The sequence below is a fragment of the Falco naumanni genome, chromosome 3 (genome assembly GCF_017639655.2).
Source record: "Falco naumanni isolate bFalNau1 chromosome 3, bFalNau1.pat, whole genome shotgun sequence".
NCBI lineage: Eukaryota > Metazoa > Chordata > Aves > Falconiformes > Falconidae > Falco > Falco naumanni.
Genome location: NC_054056.1, coordinates 14,871,694 through 14,888,768, shown reverse-complemented (window position 1 = coordinate 14,888,768; position 17,075 = coordinate 14,871,694). Strand labels below are relative to the sequence as shown.

Genomic DNA, 17,075 nt, shown 5'->3' with positions numbered 1-17,075 from the left:
GTTACAGCTGAAGAGTCAACAGCTGGAAGGTTAAATATGTTTATTTTAGTAGTGTAAGTGGTTTTACAAACAAATATTTAGATTTTGCAATATACACAAAAGAGTCGTTACAAACAAAAGCAAAATATCTTCTCAATAATAGGGACTCTATGCAGCCTGAAATAAAATTAAACCTCTGCTTCTCTTTAAAATGCATCTCAGTAAACATTCTTCTCCATCACTGATAAAATGTACATCTATAATAAATGACATAACTGGGGGGGGGGCACAACATCATTAAAAATAAAAAGTTTTAAAAAAGGGGAGGAAAAATTATTATTCTGCTTAGGTTGGTATTTAATTCTAAATATGTCTATCTAAAAAATTAAATATCTCTTTTGTTTTAAAACATATAATTGAAAATTTTGCATGGCAGTGCAATACAGAAATAGTAAAATTCATCCAAAAAGTGCTATGTACAGCAGCATTGTTAAAATACCAAGAAGGGATGATGCTGTTTTCAAGAAGACTAGCATGCTTTTTAGCCATTTCTGAATTAAAATCAGAAGATATTTCCTGTCTATTTTTAGTAATTCCCTTCTCTCTCCTGTCTCATTCCCACAGATGATGTTTTGAGACAAGGAACAGTCACAGTTCAGTTTAAGTGTGTGCATGTGTACATATATGTGCAGACATATATTTGCGTACACACAGACGTGTATATATATATTTATATTTATAAACAAGCTTGGTTTAAAAAAGCATTGCTTTGGAACATAGTGAGAGCTCTTCTTCAAAGAGTGAGACAACATGGATCTTCACTGGAATAATCAGGTCCACGATGGAAGATGGACTTTATCTACTACATTATTAATTCATGAAACAATTACACTACAATTTTGAATATTTCCCACCCTCAGAGGCTTCAGACTCTTTCAACAAATAAAACGAAACAGAGATCATGACTTTAACTCCACCCTCTTTTCATGGATCCACAACCTGTAAGAGCAAAATGTACCTTAGCTGTCATTAACATCACACAGATGTTTACCTATTATAAGAAGGAATTACTGAAAGTAGTGAAGAACATGACATTTGCAGAAAGCAAACTGCAAATGCAAGAAGTGGTCACATACAAAGAGGCCAAATTTGAGGCTGGGAAAAGTGTCATTTAAAAAAAAAAAAAAAAAAAAAAAAAAGAAGGTCAGATCCAGGACTGTAAAAATACAAGTCTGCAATTTCACTTGATTGTTCTATTTCCATAACTGCTGACAAATTTAGCACAGCTTTTCTGCTGGAGTCATGACATTAAGTACCCTTACAATCAAGGGAAGGCCAGAAAGCACTGAGCCACATGAGGACACGTGCCTCTCAGGTCACTACGTTTTGTTTTGACAGGAATGTAAACATTGCCTTATTCAGCGCTCCCCAGAATTACAGTTTCAGCATAAAGAAGACTTCTGTGTCAGTGTTATAATCAGTTTGGTTCTTAGGCTGGGATGTAAACACGGCAGGAGAAGCCATATCCATACAAACTGCTTTTGCAACGCTGCAGGCTCCCTCTGGATTTCCCCTCTCCTCAATGGGACTCCCACTGAGCTGGCCCAGGCTCTGCAGCCGCTGCCTCTCCTGAGCTTGCTTCGCCCTGTTGGCAATGTACCGCACCCTGCTCTGGCTGCGGGATGAAGACCTGCGAAGGAGTCCCAGACTCTCCCCTTCCTCTTCAGATTCAGTTGGATCAAGACTGATGGGAGAAGTGATATCATTTTCCTGCTGAAAGGCTGTCAGCTTCTTCAGCTGCTCGGTCAGTTCATCCTGGGATTTGACTGAGGATCTCAGGCCTGGAGAGCGGCGCTGCTCCCGCATCGATCGAGTGACAAAACTCCTGCTGATGCTACGGTATTTGCTTTCAAAAGTGCACACAATATCATCAGAGGTAAGGTCTCCAAGACTCTTGGATTTTGCCTGGTTATTCCCAACCATATCATGTGCTTTGGATTTGTTAGAAGACTGTCTGAGACTTTCTATATACAGCCTGCTCCAGGTATGTCTTCTAGGAATGGATGAGAATGCATCTTGAGGGCTCCTGGCAAGAGGACGGGGGCACAACTCATCTGCTGGCAGCTGGCCAGACCTCAGGTTAGGATTGGATTTGCTCTTGCTCACCATTGGCATCTCATTACTGGATGTTGTAGCAGACCGTGGGCGCATACCCTTTCTTATGGCAAGGGGCTCAAAATTTTCATGACGGATGCCAAGATCTGGGAGGCTTTTGCGAGCTAGGTTGGGTAGAGAGAGATCTATCACAGTGTCGTTGGAGGACATGCTGGAAGAGGAAGACATGCTGTCACGATGATTGCTGCAATCTAGCTTGCTCCAGATCCGGTCATTAACAGTGGCATCAAAGTATATTTCTGCTGCTGGAGACAGGCTACTTGGAATTTTTATTAAGGCTGAGGAGTCTGACACCTTCAGTCCTTCACTCTTGGACCTTCTTACCAACATGTAAGAGCTGGTCTGAGAAACAGAAACAGGTACAGCCTGTGCAGCCTGGGCTTTCTGGAAAGTATCTGGAGGCGAAGTTGTCTGTGTGCTGTTAATTCCACTGTTTTGCTGCAGCAGAACACCTGCTGTGCCAGGTTTTGGCCCTTTGGATTCAATGGTGCTTTTCGTGTCTGATAATACCTGACCTGGTCGGTCACTTTGCTTCTGGCAGTTTTCAACAGGTTGGCCAGCAGTCTTATCTGCTGCCACTTCCAGCCAGGCTCTTTGCGGATGCCCTGCCAATCCATACTCATCTCCAGCTTTCCCGTGTGCCTGTGTCCAACCATTTTCTTCTTCAAGACATCCTGCCATGCTCGTCCTCTCATCTTCTTGGACTACTAAGCTGGTGTCATCTGCTCTCGCGACTGCCTGCACTTGGTCTTCTGCAGCCAGATTTGTTCTTTGTTCTCTACTGAGTAGAGATTCTTGAGGTTGGTTGGATGTGCTGCTTGCTTCTGATCGAGATTCGGTGGAATGATCAGACACAGACCCTTCTTCAGAATCACTGTAAGGAGTAACGGGTAGAGGGAAGAAAAGGCTGGCATGATGGTTTTCATTGGCAATAACAGGCTCTTCAGTGATAGTTTCTAGGCTGCATAAAGAAGTGACTGACCTCTGTATTGAGAAATGGCAGACATCTACTTGGGAGACATGAAAAGACAGGAAAAACAAACAAGAAAAACAGAGATACAGGGTTAATTAGGTATTACAAATGGCAGCTTAGCTGAAGATTTATTCTTTATGTGTTATATTGTTTTTAAGGTAGTAGTTGCATATATTAATCACAATTTTTAAAATAACTTCGGATTTCAAATGTCTGGCTAAAGGCAGTAAAACTTTCTGCTTGTTCTGTTTTAGCTGCCCAAAAGCCCCGTCGCTTTCAAAAAATCTCAGTTAATGCATAATAGCACTTTTTTGATTATCTTATTCAAACAACTATACCCATGAATTTCTTTGTGTTCCCTCTCATAAACTAACTTTTGTTCCTCCACCATCCAGCACCACTTGAACTGCTCTTTTCCTTCCTTCCAGCACTCAAACACGTCAGTAATGATCATAATGGGATCATGTACAACAATCAGAACCACCACTGCCCAACCAACAGGTATGATCCCAATGATCAATTACTCAGAACAAAAGCAGCATAGGACTTTTGGAGCAGATTACAAATCAAATTATCTGTATGCATACAACGGAATGTAGTCAATGTGCCTTTTAAAATCAGAACAAAAACTTTAAACAGACTCTGTTTTCCTAAAAAACTTTGTTATTTCTTTTCCAAAACACTATACAGACACATGGTTCACAAACATCAGGCTGACAGTACAATCCTGAAGAATCACTGCGGCCAACTACCTGCAGAAAATGTTCCGTCCATCTGCAATGTTTATAACCTGTACCCTAAGAGCAATGCATTCATGCCACAAACACATCTCCAAACCACAAGGCAAACATGCATTCAAGAACGAGCAAAGCACCTCTGAGCCAGACAACAACCTTAAGAATACAGGAGCAGGGAATTATAAGGCAGGAAACAACAAAAACCAGGGCTACAGGCAACAAGGTGCTTGAATCAGTGACACTCAGTAGACAGTTACCTTTGACTTGCTTGTCCTTTCAGTTCTTAACTAGAGAGAGAGAGTGTGCATGTAGAATAGGACAGAACAGAGGAAAAATCTAGTTAATGTAGGGAAGGCAGGTGCAGATAACAGGACAAATTAGTGCTGAGGGAGGGAAGGGAAACAGACAGAAATATTCACACATTTTTGTAGGATCCTAAGAATTTCTGACCAACCAGAGCACTCAATGGAATCCATAAAAGGACAGATAATATGTCCATTATTTTTTCATAGAAGAATGGAAAGCAATTTTTGCTACTGTTCAAGAAATGCACTCCATCGGACCAGGGAATGGAAGCTAGCCTCCTCTCCTCCAAAGGCCTCTTCTAATGCTATGGGAAAAATGATCTGCGTGACCAAAAAACGCCAAGGCAATACTGGGCCTCTCCTGCCAGCACCGGTACTGCCAACCCCACGTAGTGACACAGAGCTTAGCAATGGGGACAGCTGTTCAATGGCCTGTAGTACATTAGCTGGGAGTGATAAAAGGGAAGAAGGCACCTGTGCCCGTAAGCAAAATGCACCGTTCGCAACACAGCAGGCTCTTCGGTATCCGGAGGAGTATCGGAAGGAGTCCAGAGCTGATCAGACTAACGAGCTCTCCTTCCCCCCATCAGGCCAGGCCGCCAGCATAGATTAAGGCACGCTTTCAAGACAAAATACTGGAAACTGTAATGCTGTTGCCATAAAGGGGACAACTACAGACTATAGTTTCCTGTCTCATCCTTGTGGCACTTCCCATTAACAGAATGTTAATTATGAAATGCAGCCATATTAGGCTAACGTTATTGGTTTCCTTGGTTTCTTGGCCCAAGGCTCTAAAATAGCAGGCGGATGGGGGGAAAGCATGCTGTTTGTGCAAACATAGTGTTTGTCACTGGATCATCAGCATCCAGTCCAAGTGACTGTTTCACCATTTTAAAGGTTTGCTGATTCCATGCTTGAGAAGTCAGATGGATTTAATCAAATTTCAAGCATACCACAATATTTATTTAGCGACTTGGGGGGCTGGTGGGGAAGCTGGCACTGATAATGGGAAATGGTTTCATATGTCACTCTACTCAGAGCTTATGAAAAGCCTAATGCCAATAATTTAGGCATAGAAAGAGTTCTGCTGCTCTGGATTAATTTCAAGTCATGGGAACTGGCAAACTTCTCCCCTCCCCCTGCCATTGTCCTGGTATTTTCCTAAAAGCTCAAAGCAGATATTGGAAAAAATATGTAAAAAAAAAAAAAAGAATAAAAGAAGAGAAATAAAGAAAAAATACATGTAGGCACCCAACCAGATTAAACTGATCAAATAAACAGAATATTTTAAATTTATGTATGAGGCTTTCAAAGAAGTCCACTATAGGGGGGCAGTTCAGAATCTATTACTAAAAAAATCAAATCTGAATATATTTATTATATATCATATATATTATATATCCCAGATATAGGGATTATATCTGAAGAAGGACCAAAGTCACTTAACTGTTCCTGAAAATGTATGTAACCAGCAATGTCCAAATTCCTTGGACAATTAAAAGGGGAGGTGGGGGGATTTGAAGAGAAGCTCTTGTAGTCATAGACAAAAGCTGTATTTCCTTAATTCCTCTTCACAATTGAATGAAACAGAGAAAATCTCGTCAAAATCTCTTTACTCCCCTCCCTGCCAAATCAGGAGGGGAAAAAAAAGGCACTTTCCTTATTAATATGTATACCTTGATTGCCTCTATATTTCTATTTTCCATCTTTACAAACAAAAGTTCATGAGTAAAGATATGGTCACATGATCCCTGTGACCACACGCATATTTCTGGCCTGAAACGACTATAAAATGCTGCAGCTTAAGCAGCCTTCCTTTAAAAGGACCATTTTACTTTGCAGTTGGGAAATGCTAACAGTCCACCTAGCTTTGATGTCAGCTAACATCAGATCACATACCTTGCTTCTCTACATTATGCAACTGCACCCTTGGGTCACAGTCAAATCACTTACATAACATTAAGTACACCTATAAATGTTTGCATGCCAAGGATTTATACATTTAGGACCAGAATGGTCTGCTCTGTTCATAAAATGTGATCTCCTGAATAACCCAGACCAGAGAATTCCAGTAATCCCTGAACTAACGGCAGTAATTTTGCAAGTTCTTTGAGGAAGGAACTGGCTTTATTGTTAGCGGAGTGCACATTAGATATCATTTCTGCTGTAGTTATCCCTCAGTGAAACACAAATACCGATAATGGAAATATTGTTTGTTAATATGGGTTTCCCATATTCAATCTCTACTTGATGCTCTGGTTTGGATCTTAAAATTTACTTAGTATACCACACCACACTCACTAAAAAAAAACAAAACCAAAACCAAGGAAACAAAAAGCCCTGAACAAACAATCCAAACATTCATGGACTACTGACAGTTTTACTACTGCAGATGGTTAGCTAGGCATGGAAAGGACTAATCTAAACCAGACACATCTAGGAAAAAAATAAAATAAAAATATTTATGCAGACTTTTTTTCTGTCATTGCCAAAAGTGAAGAAAACGAGCTCTTGGTAGCAAACAACATACAGGAGCTTCTAAGTAAAGATGCTATGCAGAAGCTGAGACAATGATGTGATCTAAGGTGCAGAAGGGTGAAGAAAATCTGGTCTTACCAGTAAAGAATATAGGGGATTTACTTCGAATTTCCTCCATTTTTTGAACGAACAAGGCATTCATTTCCCTCTGTAGGGTGCCCACTTGCCTTCGAGAAGTTTCAGACCAGCGACTGGGGAATTCTGGGCTTCCAAGGCTTTCTAGACTGCTGGAGTTGGAGGATATAGAGCCATTGCTGGCTGCAACCAAGTTGACAGTGCTTCCATACTTGCCACCTGATTGGCACTGCCACCGCTGCCGGGAATGAGCCTTTAGTCCGTGACATTTAGATTCAAGACTTTTCTTCCCTGGGGTCACAAAAGACTGAGCGCTCCTTGTTAGATCATCGGCAGTTCCAGGGCTGCTGCAAGACTGCAAATCTGCTTGCTGCCTGGGCTGACCTTTAACGGCCCAGGTTTTTAGCTCTAATCTCTCTTCTCCACTTATACTGCTATACTGATCGTGGTGAAATATATCTTTAGCAATAGGCCTGGTAGGCTGGTCACTCCACTTGCATTCTAGATCTGGGCTTTCTTTGGAACCAATCATGCATTTCATGCAATTGGTGGCCACTCCAATCCTACCAGAACTGTTGATGGCACAGCGTGCAAAGACACTTTGCTTCTCACTCTGGTGCTCCTGAAGCCGGACCCTGTTAGACCTCTGTATGGGTTCACTGAAAGCAGCACCCCCTTGAGCACAACTCTGGCTTTTGGCTTTACGAGAACCATGGGCCTTACCTTTCAACCCCTTGCCGTGCACCTCCCCAGTGGCACCATCTTGGGGAGCTGGTGACAGACCAGCACTTTCTGGCTCTTGCTCAAAGCGAGGCTGTGAGGCAGCTTCCACTTCACAGGCTTCACCGACACCTTCGCAGCTGTTGTCTTTTGTGTCAAAAGCGATTTCAGGAAAGCCCTTCTTGTTCTTCTTCTGGCTTTTGGTGGGTGCACTGGCTGTCCGTCTCAAAATGTGGCTGCTAAAGGAATGTTTGCGATGGAGCTGACCAGCAGCATGACTGTCCAGAGAGGCCTGCTTTGGATTTCTGAGAAACAGGCCTTTGAGACCTAGAGCTTGTTTGGCCTGGAAGATTAAAAAACAAAAACAGAAGTCCTTAACAGAAAATGCCAATCTCTTCCCCTGGGCACAGGAACTCCTGTACAAATGATCAGTTCGCATATGCATGCACGTACAGAGTCTCCCACCATGTTCCTACTGTCTCATGAGAACTAAACCAGAAATAGATTAAGAAAAATAAAAAAAAATCAGTAATGGCAACTTTGAAAAATTTCACATCTTTTTTTGCTCAACTACGGTTTTAGATGAAATTTTCCAAATAGGTTTATCCCCGTATTTGTCATAATTTCCTTACTAGCTTATAGCTACTTACAACATGAGCATGAGGATTAGAGATATTGGAAAGAAAAAGTAAAAAAAAGGAAATGCTTCAGTCTACAAGGATCTAATTCTGAAAGCTGAAGAGTTCTCAATGTGTGTTAAAGCCACAAAGCTTGAGGTATTCATAATGCCACACATTTCAGACTCTAAGACTAAAGTTAGATGCTTCCTTTTGAGCAATACAGCTTTCTGGGGGTTTGTTGTTTGTTTTTGTTCTCTTAGACACAAAGCTCTGAGAGGCACGGGCTGTTTTCCAACACAATGCACATATTTAAAACAATTCTGTCCTGACGGTTTAATGACACAGCTATACTGCAGAACCTGGATGACGCATAGGAAATCAATTCACTGCAGGAATCCAAGCATAAGTGGAGACTTACAAAACGTAACTCAGCCCCCAGCCTCCCCCTTAAGTAAAGATGCAAGTCTCCTAGATTCCCAAAGTCATCAGCCAGAACAGCAGTACTCCTCCCAGGGCAACACAGAGCAGGTAAAACAGATTCTGGCTCTGAATCACCTCTGAAAGGACCACCACTGGTACAGAGGGAGAGTAGAGACCAGCTTTCTAACCCGGGCACCCAAAGCATACATATTTAATGTCTGTGGTGTAAATGCTTCCTCTGAATGGCCACAGAGGAATTAGTACAACAGCTTCTGCACTGTGAATTCACATTTTAGCAGACCGTGCTCTAATAGGAAACCCTGAGCCAGGCTTCAGCATCACACCATAATAAAAAAACTAAGCAACAAATGCCACAAGCTTATGTTATCTTAAAGGGTCATAACTAGCTTTGTGGCCTTGCTCAAGTGAAGTCCAGCTAGACTGCACTAGTTTAAAAAACAAACAAACAATCACCTGCAATTTTATAGACTTGAACATGTTAGGACCGGCCCAATTAGAACTGCTGGTGATTCCCATTAAACTGGAAACATAGAGCTGAATTATCTGCCTTGTGCAGAACATTACACTTGGGCAGAACTGGACATCAAACGCTGTCAAACCTGATTTTTCTTGTCTCAAACAGGAGATAGTGACAAGTACTCATACATTAGACAAGAAATCTGTGGCATGGAACAGAGGTCCCAGCTCCAGAACAAAACTGAATGCTCTGAGTAAATGAGAAGAAGAAACTGAAAAAAAGCACCCAACAAAACAAGCTATAGAAATAGCAGTAATTTTTAAAAGTTACATCAAAATAATTCTAATTTTACTTGTCACGCACCATGAAGTGGTTACAGAATTTAGCTGATAGTGACCTCTTAAGCTAAAGAGCATTCTTGACTTAAACCAGGTAATAATAAATTGAATGTTTGAATGAAGATTTACATTCTTTAGGAACTGCTGGGAAAAAAACAGTGGATGTAAGAATATCGTATTTTTTCAGTATAAAGGGCATCTACACTTCGAGTTAATTGAGCACTGTCACGAATAGCAGTTGAACCATGTGCATAACAGATGATCATCAAAATTTTCAAAATTTCACTTTCTACCTGTGTGATTACATTTTGATAATTTCCTACCATACAACACTTCTCCAAAGACACTCATGTATGTTTTCATCACTGAAGAAACACACTATAAACAAGTGAAGTTAGTCAGGGTGATAATACAGTACTTGATATACTTCAGTACTTATTTAAGCATTAAACATATATATTCACCATCATAAATCTCCCACCATCATACAACTGATTCACATTTCAACGAAACAGAGTTTCAGCATTCCTGTAAACATTCCAGGTGTACTTGCCAACTTTTAAAGCAATAGGCTGATGCCTGATAAATTGCGTTTGCTCTGTAGGTACAGTCTCATGCACATAAATGACTTAAAGCAGAGAAAGAGGCGTTTCCCTTCTAATCTACCCCTCCTTTGTTCCCTTTATTTCCCAGTTAGATCAGACTCTCTTTAGTAGCTGTAGCATAAAGAAAGAATGAATAGAAAGAGAGTACAGAAGCCTGTGATTGAAATGCATTGTAAGAAACCCACGATAAAATTTGATTTGCCTCCATGCTTGCTGGCACTTGCTGTCAGTTCAATTTTTACCCTGTGATGTCATGTCAGGTCACATCTCTGCAGTGCCAAACAACAGCACAGAAATGTCTCATTTGCATTACAATGGTCTATCTTTCACCCCAAAATATTTGAGTGCATGCTCACGCATTTCAAATTTTGCTTTGTAGGACTTAATGGATAGATATTAGCTGCACTGTACAGTAAGCCGGGGTTAAAAGCTGCTTTCATTCCTGAGCGTCCTGCACAATCTGGCATATGGGATCAAGGTTTATTTGTCTGACACAAAGCCCCATGAAAGCATTCAGAATATTATTTTTATAATTGGCTCAAGTTCAGTTACCAATGCCAAGACCTAGTGTGAGGAGGAGATGCTTGAAAAGAGACCAAAAATGGCCTTTAAAAGTATATACAGGATGAGATGAAGAAGGTAGGGATTGATTTTTCCCATACAAGGCAAAGAAAATGTCATTTAAATAATAATAAACCTTCTGTGCCGGACTATTGAAAAATCTGCTTGGATCATTGTGGATTCACTTTCACTAGAAAGTTTCAAACCGACATTATGCATTTGGAAAAAGCATTCTTCTCCAATGGAGACAAGTTGGCAAGTACACTAATTTTTTGTGATAAAAAATTCAGACAACACAAATATTTGCAACCCCCAGAAAAAAATCATCACACACACACACATACACACAAATAATACCCAACAAAAACAAAAGAAAAAGACTGATGGAATGGGTGACACGCAGTGCAGGGCCCCAGGTATCATTCTAGCTTCGGTGCATCTTTGTTAAGCTAGCCATTATTGCTTGAATCCATGGAGTGATTCAAGAACCCAAAGACAAATTTGGTTAACTTAGGTGGTAAAAAAAACTTTAAAAAAGGAAAAATAGAAGAGAGCCATTTTGACGGAGATCCAGAACATGTGCTTTCAGCTTCTAATCCAGTGTTTACAGGGCTGTTTCATTCCTTAAAGCAGACTTGGAAAACAGCACAAAAAGCTTTCTCACAATTTAGCAAACAATTTACTGTTAATGTTCTTTTCCATGTGAAAGAAGTGGTTTGAATTATAGCACACCAGAGAAAAGACGGCAGAGGTAGAGACTCACAAAAAGAGAGAAAAGGAGGGCACAGAAGGACTTTTATCCTGGATCTGCTTCATATATGGAAGGCTCTCTGGCTGATCAATGACACAACAGAACTGACCAAGTCAAATGTTGCAATTCATGTTACATGAGTTGAAGAGCTTCAAAATGCTAATAAGGAAACATTGATGCTAATGAAGCAACTAGTTAGAGGCATGCAGGTGTGTGGTGGTGGTCACTACACCTCCCTGAGACAGGAGGGGGTACCTTCAAGGCGTCTAAAAATGCTCTGCTTCTAAAAGTAGACTTTTTTGACATAGAGAAGCCCACTGAAATCACAAACAGACAGAGTAAAGGCAAAATAACAGTGAGGGAGGATCTCAGAGATATGCACATCTAGAAAACCACAACAAATTCTGCAATACATGAATAGACTACAGAAGAGACAGAGACAAAGAAAAGTGTCTCCAGGAAACAGCACAACCTAAAAGAGATTTCAGTTAAACACAAATTAAAGTGGAAAAAAAATAAATCTAAGACTATGCTTTAGTAATATCAAGCTACTGAGCAGGTGGAATATCTACATTTAGAAAAAAGCCCCAAAAGGTTAATGCTTGCATTTATCTGGATTAATAAAGGATGGGGAAAACCAGGCTGATAACTGTGCTGATTTTTCTGCCCGTAATTAAGAGATGGGAAACAGAGAAATCATTTAACATAACTCTATTAACTGAAGAATCAAAGCAGAACATGATTCAGAGAGACCAAACCAGAAAGGGCTGTGTAGTATTTGTTCCATATTTTCAGTGGTTTTTATTTAGAATCATATATAAACAAAAACCAACACATTCAAGCTTTCCTTCCAAATCCTTGCACTTTAATCACATCAGTGCACAGCACCAGCACCTTAACACCAGCAAATCCAAAGAAACTGTAATGATAATGAGAACCAACAAGGGACGTCCAATAGACTTACAACATGAAAAGGCAATGAAGCACTCAAAAAACAAATCGGTGCAGTAGATTGAAAGCTAGTGGATTAAGGACAGGGAGGAGAACCTGTGATACACAAGGGTCTTTCAGTTGTTGAAAAAACTTACCAAGAAAATCTAATGTCCTCAAAATAGCTGTCAAAGTTTAAATGGGCATGCCTAAATGACTCTGTAATGCCCTACGGCAAATTATAACTATCACCAGCTGGTTACTCATGAAGAAGCCAATAAAAGCAAATAAATATGAAGGGCTAGGGAAAAAATGGTTAAAAGACAGATAATGCCTTGCAATATTGCCCAAGGTTTGAGGTGAAAACTCTGAAAACACTCACAAAGACTACGAACACTGGCTCTTTCATGAAACACTGCTATCTAGAGCAATGACTTCAAAGCTGATGAAGTTAACTAATCAGTGATTAAGGCAGGCAGACCCAGTCTGTCTTTTATTTAAAAATCCCATTTGCCAGCTGATACACTAAGCTACAGAAATTGACTTCCAGTGAAGGATGCTGAAATACGTGCTATCCTTGTAAAAGCAGGGAGACAGCAGCATAGAGGACATCACCTGAAAGTCACAAACAACTGCAGCATTGTGAAGCACACAACACTGGGAAAAGGAGCAGAATCTGCCTATTCTCCACCATTTTGATGGAGAACAGAACAGAAAAAAAAAATACAAATAGGATGAGCAGGGCTGGCCAGGACAGTCACCTTCTCAGCTGGATGCGTACAGCAGACAGACACCTGCTCTTGTTAAATGACCTAGGTGAGGGACACAGTCACTAACCAGATCAATTCAGCCCCCACTGGCCTCACACCCAAGGCTGAGCTATCTAACTTTCTTGTCACAACCATGGAGAGTTTGATAGAACTAATCAATAAAAAGCAATAGATTTGAACACAGTAACTCCAAAGAAGTTCATGACAAAATTTAAGGCTGTTCGAATCAGAGCCAATGCATGCATCCAGCAAGTGTCTCTAAGGTTAGGTTACTGAGACAGCTGCATCCCTACCCACAGTCAAAACAGGCATGACTTAGTCCTACACGGCTCCTTTGAACCCCAAAAACATAGTCAGGTAAGATCTTAGCATTGAAATGTTCAGTATGCCATCAGTTTTCCCTGAATCCTGGGACTAAATGACCTTTTTACCACACCCTGGGTGCTAGCCTTTTATCTGTGACAGGCTTTACAGTCCAAAATTAAACACTGCTCACCTGTTCTGTCCTGCTAAGACCAACACCAGCCACCTCTCTTTCACATAAATATTCTAAAGTCTCTTGCTCAATGGAGCTAAACTCAAACAGGTTCATAATGCCATCACAGGGGATTTCAGGCAAGACTCCTAGCCCTGCCAGGATGAAGCCTTACCTGCCTAAAGGTTGTATATCAGACATTAAGTAAAAAAAGCAGGAACAATGTGTATTAGACGTTAAGTAAAAAAAGCAGTAAAATACCTAAAGAGACATTCTTTCCAGAAACAGCCCTTTTTCCTATAAATACAAAACCAAGATTTTCTGGGATTTATCTCTGTTTCATCTCACCAAAAAAAGGGATTAAAATTTAGCGGCTTAAAAAGCTGTTTTGGTTTTCAAGGATTGTTCCCATTCCTTCCAGGAACAGCCCCACAAAAGGCACTCCGGATTCCCAGCCTGTTCAATGCCTCCTCCTTCTGACATGATGCTGATATCACAGCTGCAGAAATCAGAGCCTATTGCTGCCAGTGGATATAAACTGGTTTTGAGATTCTCAGGGCACTGTAAAATACTCGGCTGCCTGAATTTCATTGAAATTAATACCATGGAAGGAACTAAATCCAGTGTACTCTGAGGACAGAAGCTATCTCATTTTCAGCTGACCTAGGAAAATTTTGAAATTAGGGCTTTCCTTTCAGCTTGGAGTTATCATGTGAATTTAGATATAGCACCCAGCTAGTTGTATTTTTCCTGCTATGGGAAGCAAACACAGTCTTAGTAACAGATAAGCAGTGAAAATAAGCCCAACAACTATTACAAGGATAATCTTTCCTCTGCATTTTAAGTGTTATTATGGAAAAAATCCCAAAGGAAATAACGCTTAAGAATTTAATTAAATTTAAAACGCAAAAGCATCAGGCAGACAGAGCCTTTATAGAATAAGACAAACACTCATGGTTCAGGAGTACAACCTTTTGTTCACCAAGGTGCACTCACTGTATTGGACACAACCATGCTTGCTGATATAAATGTGTGCATGCTGCAATGAAATAACCTTCCCCTTGTAGCTCCCTCAAAAAGGCACTGCAACAATCTCTTTTTATAACTTTCCCAATGATTTGCCTTTATCTCCATGTATATTCAGAAAGATCTCAGGCTACTGTGACAATCACAGAGATAAAGTTTACTCCAGTTGAACAGATATCTTAGCTTGGACCTTCACCCAGGGGGGTCCCTAGCACGATACTAAATCCTGTCAGCTCATTTACATATGCAAGCTGTATGATACTACACCGAAGGCACTCACCTTACCACAGATATCATTAATAGCCACATGAACGAAGATGGATGCCTCTTCTATACCCTCCAGGTACACGTGTCGGTAACCTGAAACAGAGTGAACAAAGCTGACAAGGAGTGGAAACAGATGATGTGAAGAGTATCTAGAGACTTTCCTTTTGTAAACAGCAAAAGAAGTAGATCAGTTTTTTCCCAGCTCCTCCCTGCAATAAGACCCCAGTCTTGTGCATCACCTAGCCATGCTCAGTTATCTAACAGTCGCACCACTTACAAATTTAACTGCCCTTTCTTCTTGTCTGTTTTATTTTATAGAGATGTCATGTCCTGTTGTTGGGGTTTTTTTCCCCAGTGTCTGTTATTGCTGCTGTCAGCAATATCCATGACTTAAATCCATGACTTAAACTTGACTACATCCTCTCTTGGGGACTTACAGTCCATTATTAACACTGCAAATATTTCAACCAAGTTCATTTTATTGGGAATGGATGTTTGTTTTCAATCTTAAACACACATTTCATTCTTTATGGTAGTTTTCCAAGCCCACAATATTTAGCCATCCTGCTTAACAATCTTATCCATTTTTTGAAAATCTAGTCTCCTTAGAGTTAATTGATTTAGTCTTCATCATCAAGTTAGTAGTGGACCAAGGTAGAGAACTCAGGGTCCAGACTCCCAGTCTCTTGTTCTAACTAGAAAATTCTGTAGCAGTCACATGCACACACATTAATCCAGCACTTGCAGCTTCAGTTATCACAAAAAAAATGTCCTAGCCAACTGAACCGGGATTTCACCATCTCTGTCTTACCTGGCATCATACTGCTGAAAGCTATTGTTCTCTGTCCAATAAAATCACGCCCAATTGGATCATGATCCCACACAAGAAACCGAATCAGTGCAATCTCCGGCATGTGTACAGTGAACACCAACGTTTCCTCCCACATTGGGTTAAAACCTTGGAATGAAGGAATCGTCTTTTAGATATTTCATTCACAAAATGCAAGAATAAAGACATATTCCACATAAGGAAAGCATAAACAGCAATGTCATTCTAGTTTTCCTAATAGTTTAATCACTGTTCTTCAAAAATCCAGTACTTCATTCACTCCAGCAGGAGACACAACAGCACAAGAATTTGCAATAAACAGTTGGATCTTAACTTCTGCCCTGATTTCAGCAGGTGTTTGGACAATCTGACTTTCCTTTGACCACAGCAAGCTCAAAATACCCTTCTCTCATACACAATGAGAAGTCAGACAAACAATTTGTTTTACACAAAGATCTTCACAACATTATACCAACTCAGTTGAACAATTTAAGACCCAAGTCTAACTAACATCAGGAATGCTTAAATCAATTTTTCAGTGCTTTGCCATAATAGGTATCAAATTTCATCTACTCATACCTTTATGAACACAAGTTGCTTGAAAGAGGAGGTTTCAGCCATAAAAAAACCCCTAAACCCCATATAATCTTACCATTATCATCAACTACTCTAGTTTGTTCTTTGAAGCAATCAACAGGTAAGCCTATAACTTCTACTTCAACAAATGGATCTATGATCTGGAAAACAAAAAGTAACATATTGAAAAGAAAGAGTGACAAAGATGAAATTCAAGCGCATGGCTTTTACAGTGCAGGCATTGTACATTATTGTCTTTATTGGTTTTGGTTCTGAGATTTTCTGTAGTGGATTATTATGCTGATAAGAGATCTCTGGCTAAATCATCTAAAAGCGTAATTTAGAATAATCATGTTGTATGCATTTGTGATTCTTTGTCTTCATCTTTCTATTCTATTTCTCTATTGTAAAATGAACTTTAAACACTGGTCTGCATATGAATGTTTTCTAATTTAGTGTATATTTGAGTAAAAGTTTTAAAATACATTCAAAACAGACATTATGATAAATATGTTCTAAAGCAGCAACATTAAAAAAATCCCAAGCAGAATCACCTGTCAAAAGTCTCAGTGTCATCACGGCACAATGGACAAGGCAATGGTCAAAAAAAATGTGAGATATGAGTTCTACCTCTGGCCAGTTGGCAAACATCTGTTACTACCTTCCATTTCTGGAGGAAAGTCTGCTTAGAACGTAAGCTTCAAAACACCAGAGCAGCTAATGCAGAAGGTTGCTGTAATTACCTAAGACTAGGCAGCCTTTGACTCTCTTGAGACCTCTTTTAATTAAATGTGAGCCTTAACTGAATTACCTGAATTACAAGTTCCCTGAAGGCAACAGTGGGAAGGACATTCCAGGGATCACAGAGGACCACCATCCTGGCACAGGGTCTTTATATTCTACAGCCACAGAGATGTTCCTGTAACC

At 40.2% G+C, this 17,075-nt stretch overlaps 1 protein-coding gene across 20 annotated transcripts in view; it reads right to left on the bottom strand.

The window, feature by feature from the left end:
• Positions 1–23: 23 nt before the first annotated feature.
• The window catches only part of PLCH2 (phospholipase C eta 2), a 122,020-nt gene continuing 104,968 nt past the window's right edge, over positions 24–17,075 (bottom strand). For 9 of the 20 annotated variants that reach the window (XM_040587444.1, XM_040587448.1, XM_040587445.1 and 6 more), the window contains 5 exons: positions 16,225–16,309; positions 15,555–15,701; positions 14,757–14,836; positions 7,506–7,845; positions 24–3,164 (listed from right to left, as the gene is read on the bottom strand). In XM_040587444.1, the coding sequence (XP_040443378.1) occupies positions 1,414–3,164; positions 7,506–7,845; positions 14,757–14,836; positions 15,555–15,701; positions 16,225–16,309 (2,403 nt within the window). In that variant the 3' untranslated portion in view covers positions 24–1,413. Of the gene's footprint in view, positions 3,165–4,121; positions 4,152–6,785; positions 7,846–14,756; positions 14,837–15,554; positions 15,702–16,224; positions 16,310–17,075 lie in introns of all 20 variants that reach the window. The other 11 variants (XM_040587456.1, XM_040587460.1, XM_040587458.1 and 8 more) reach the window with 11 other exon arrangements.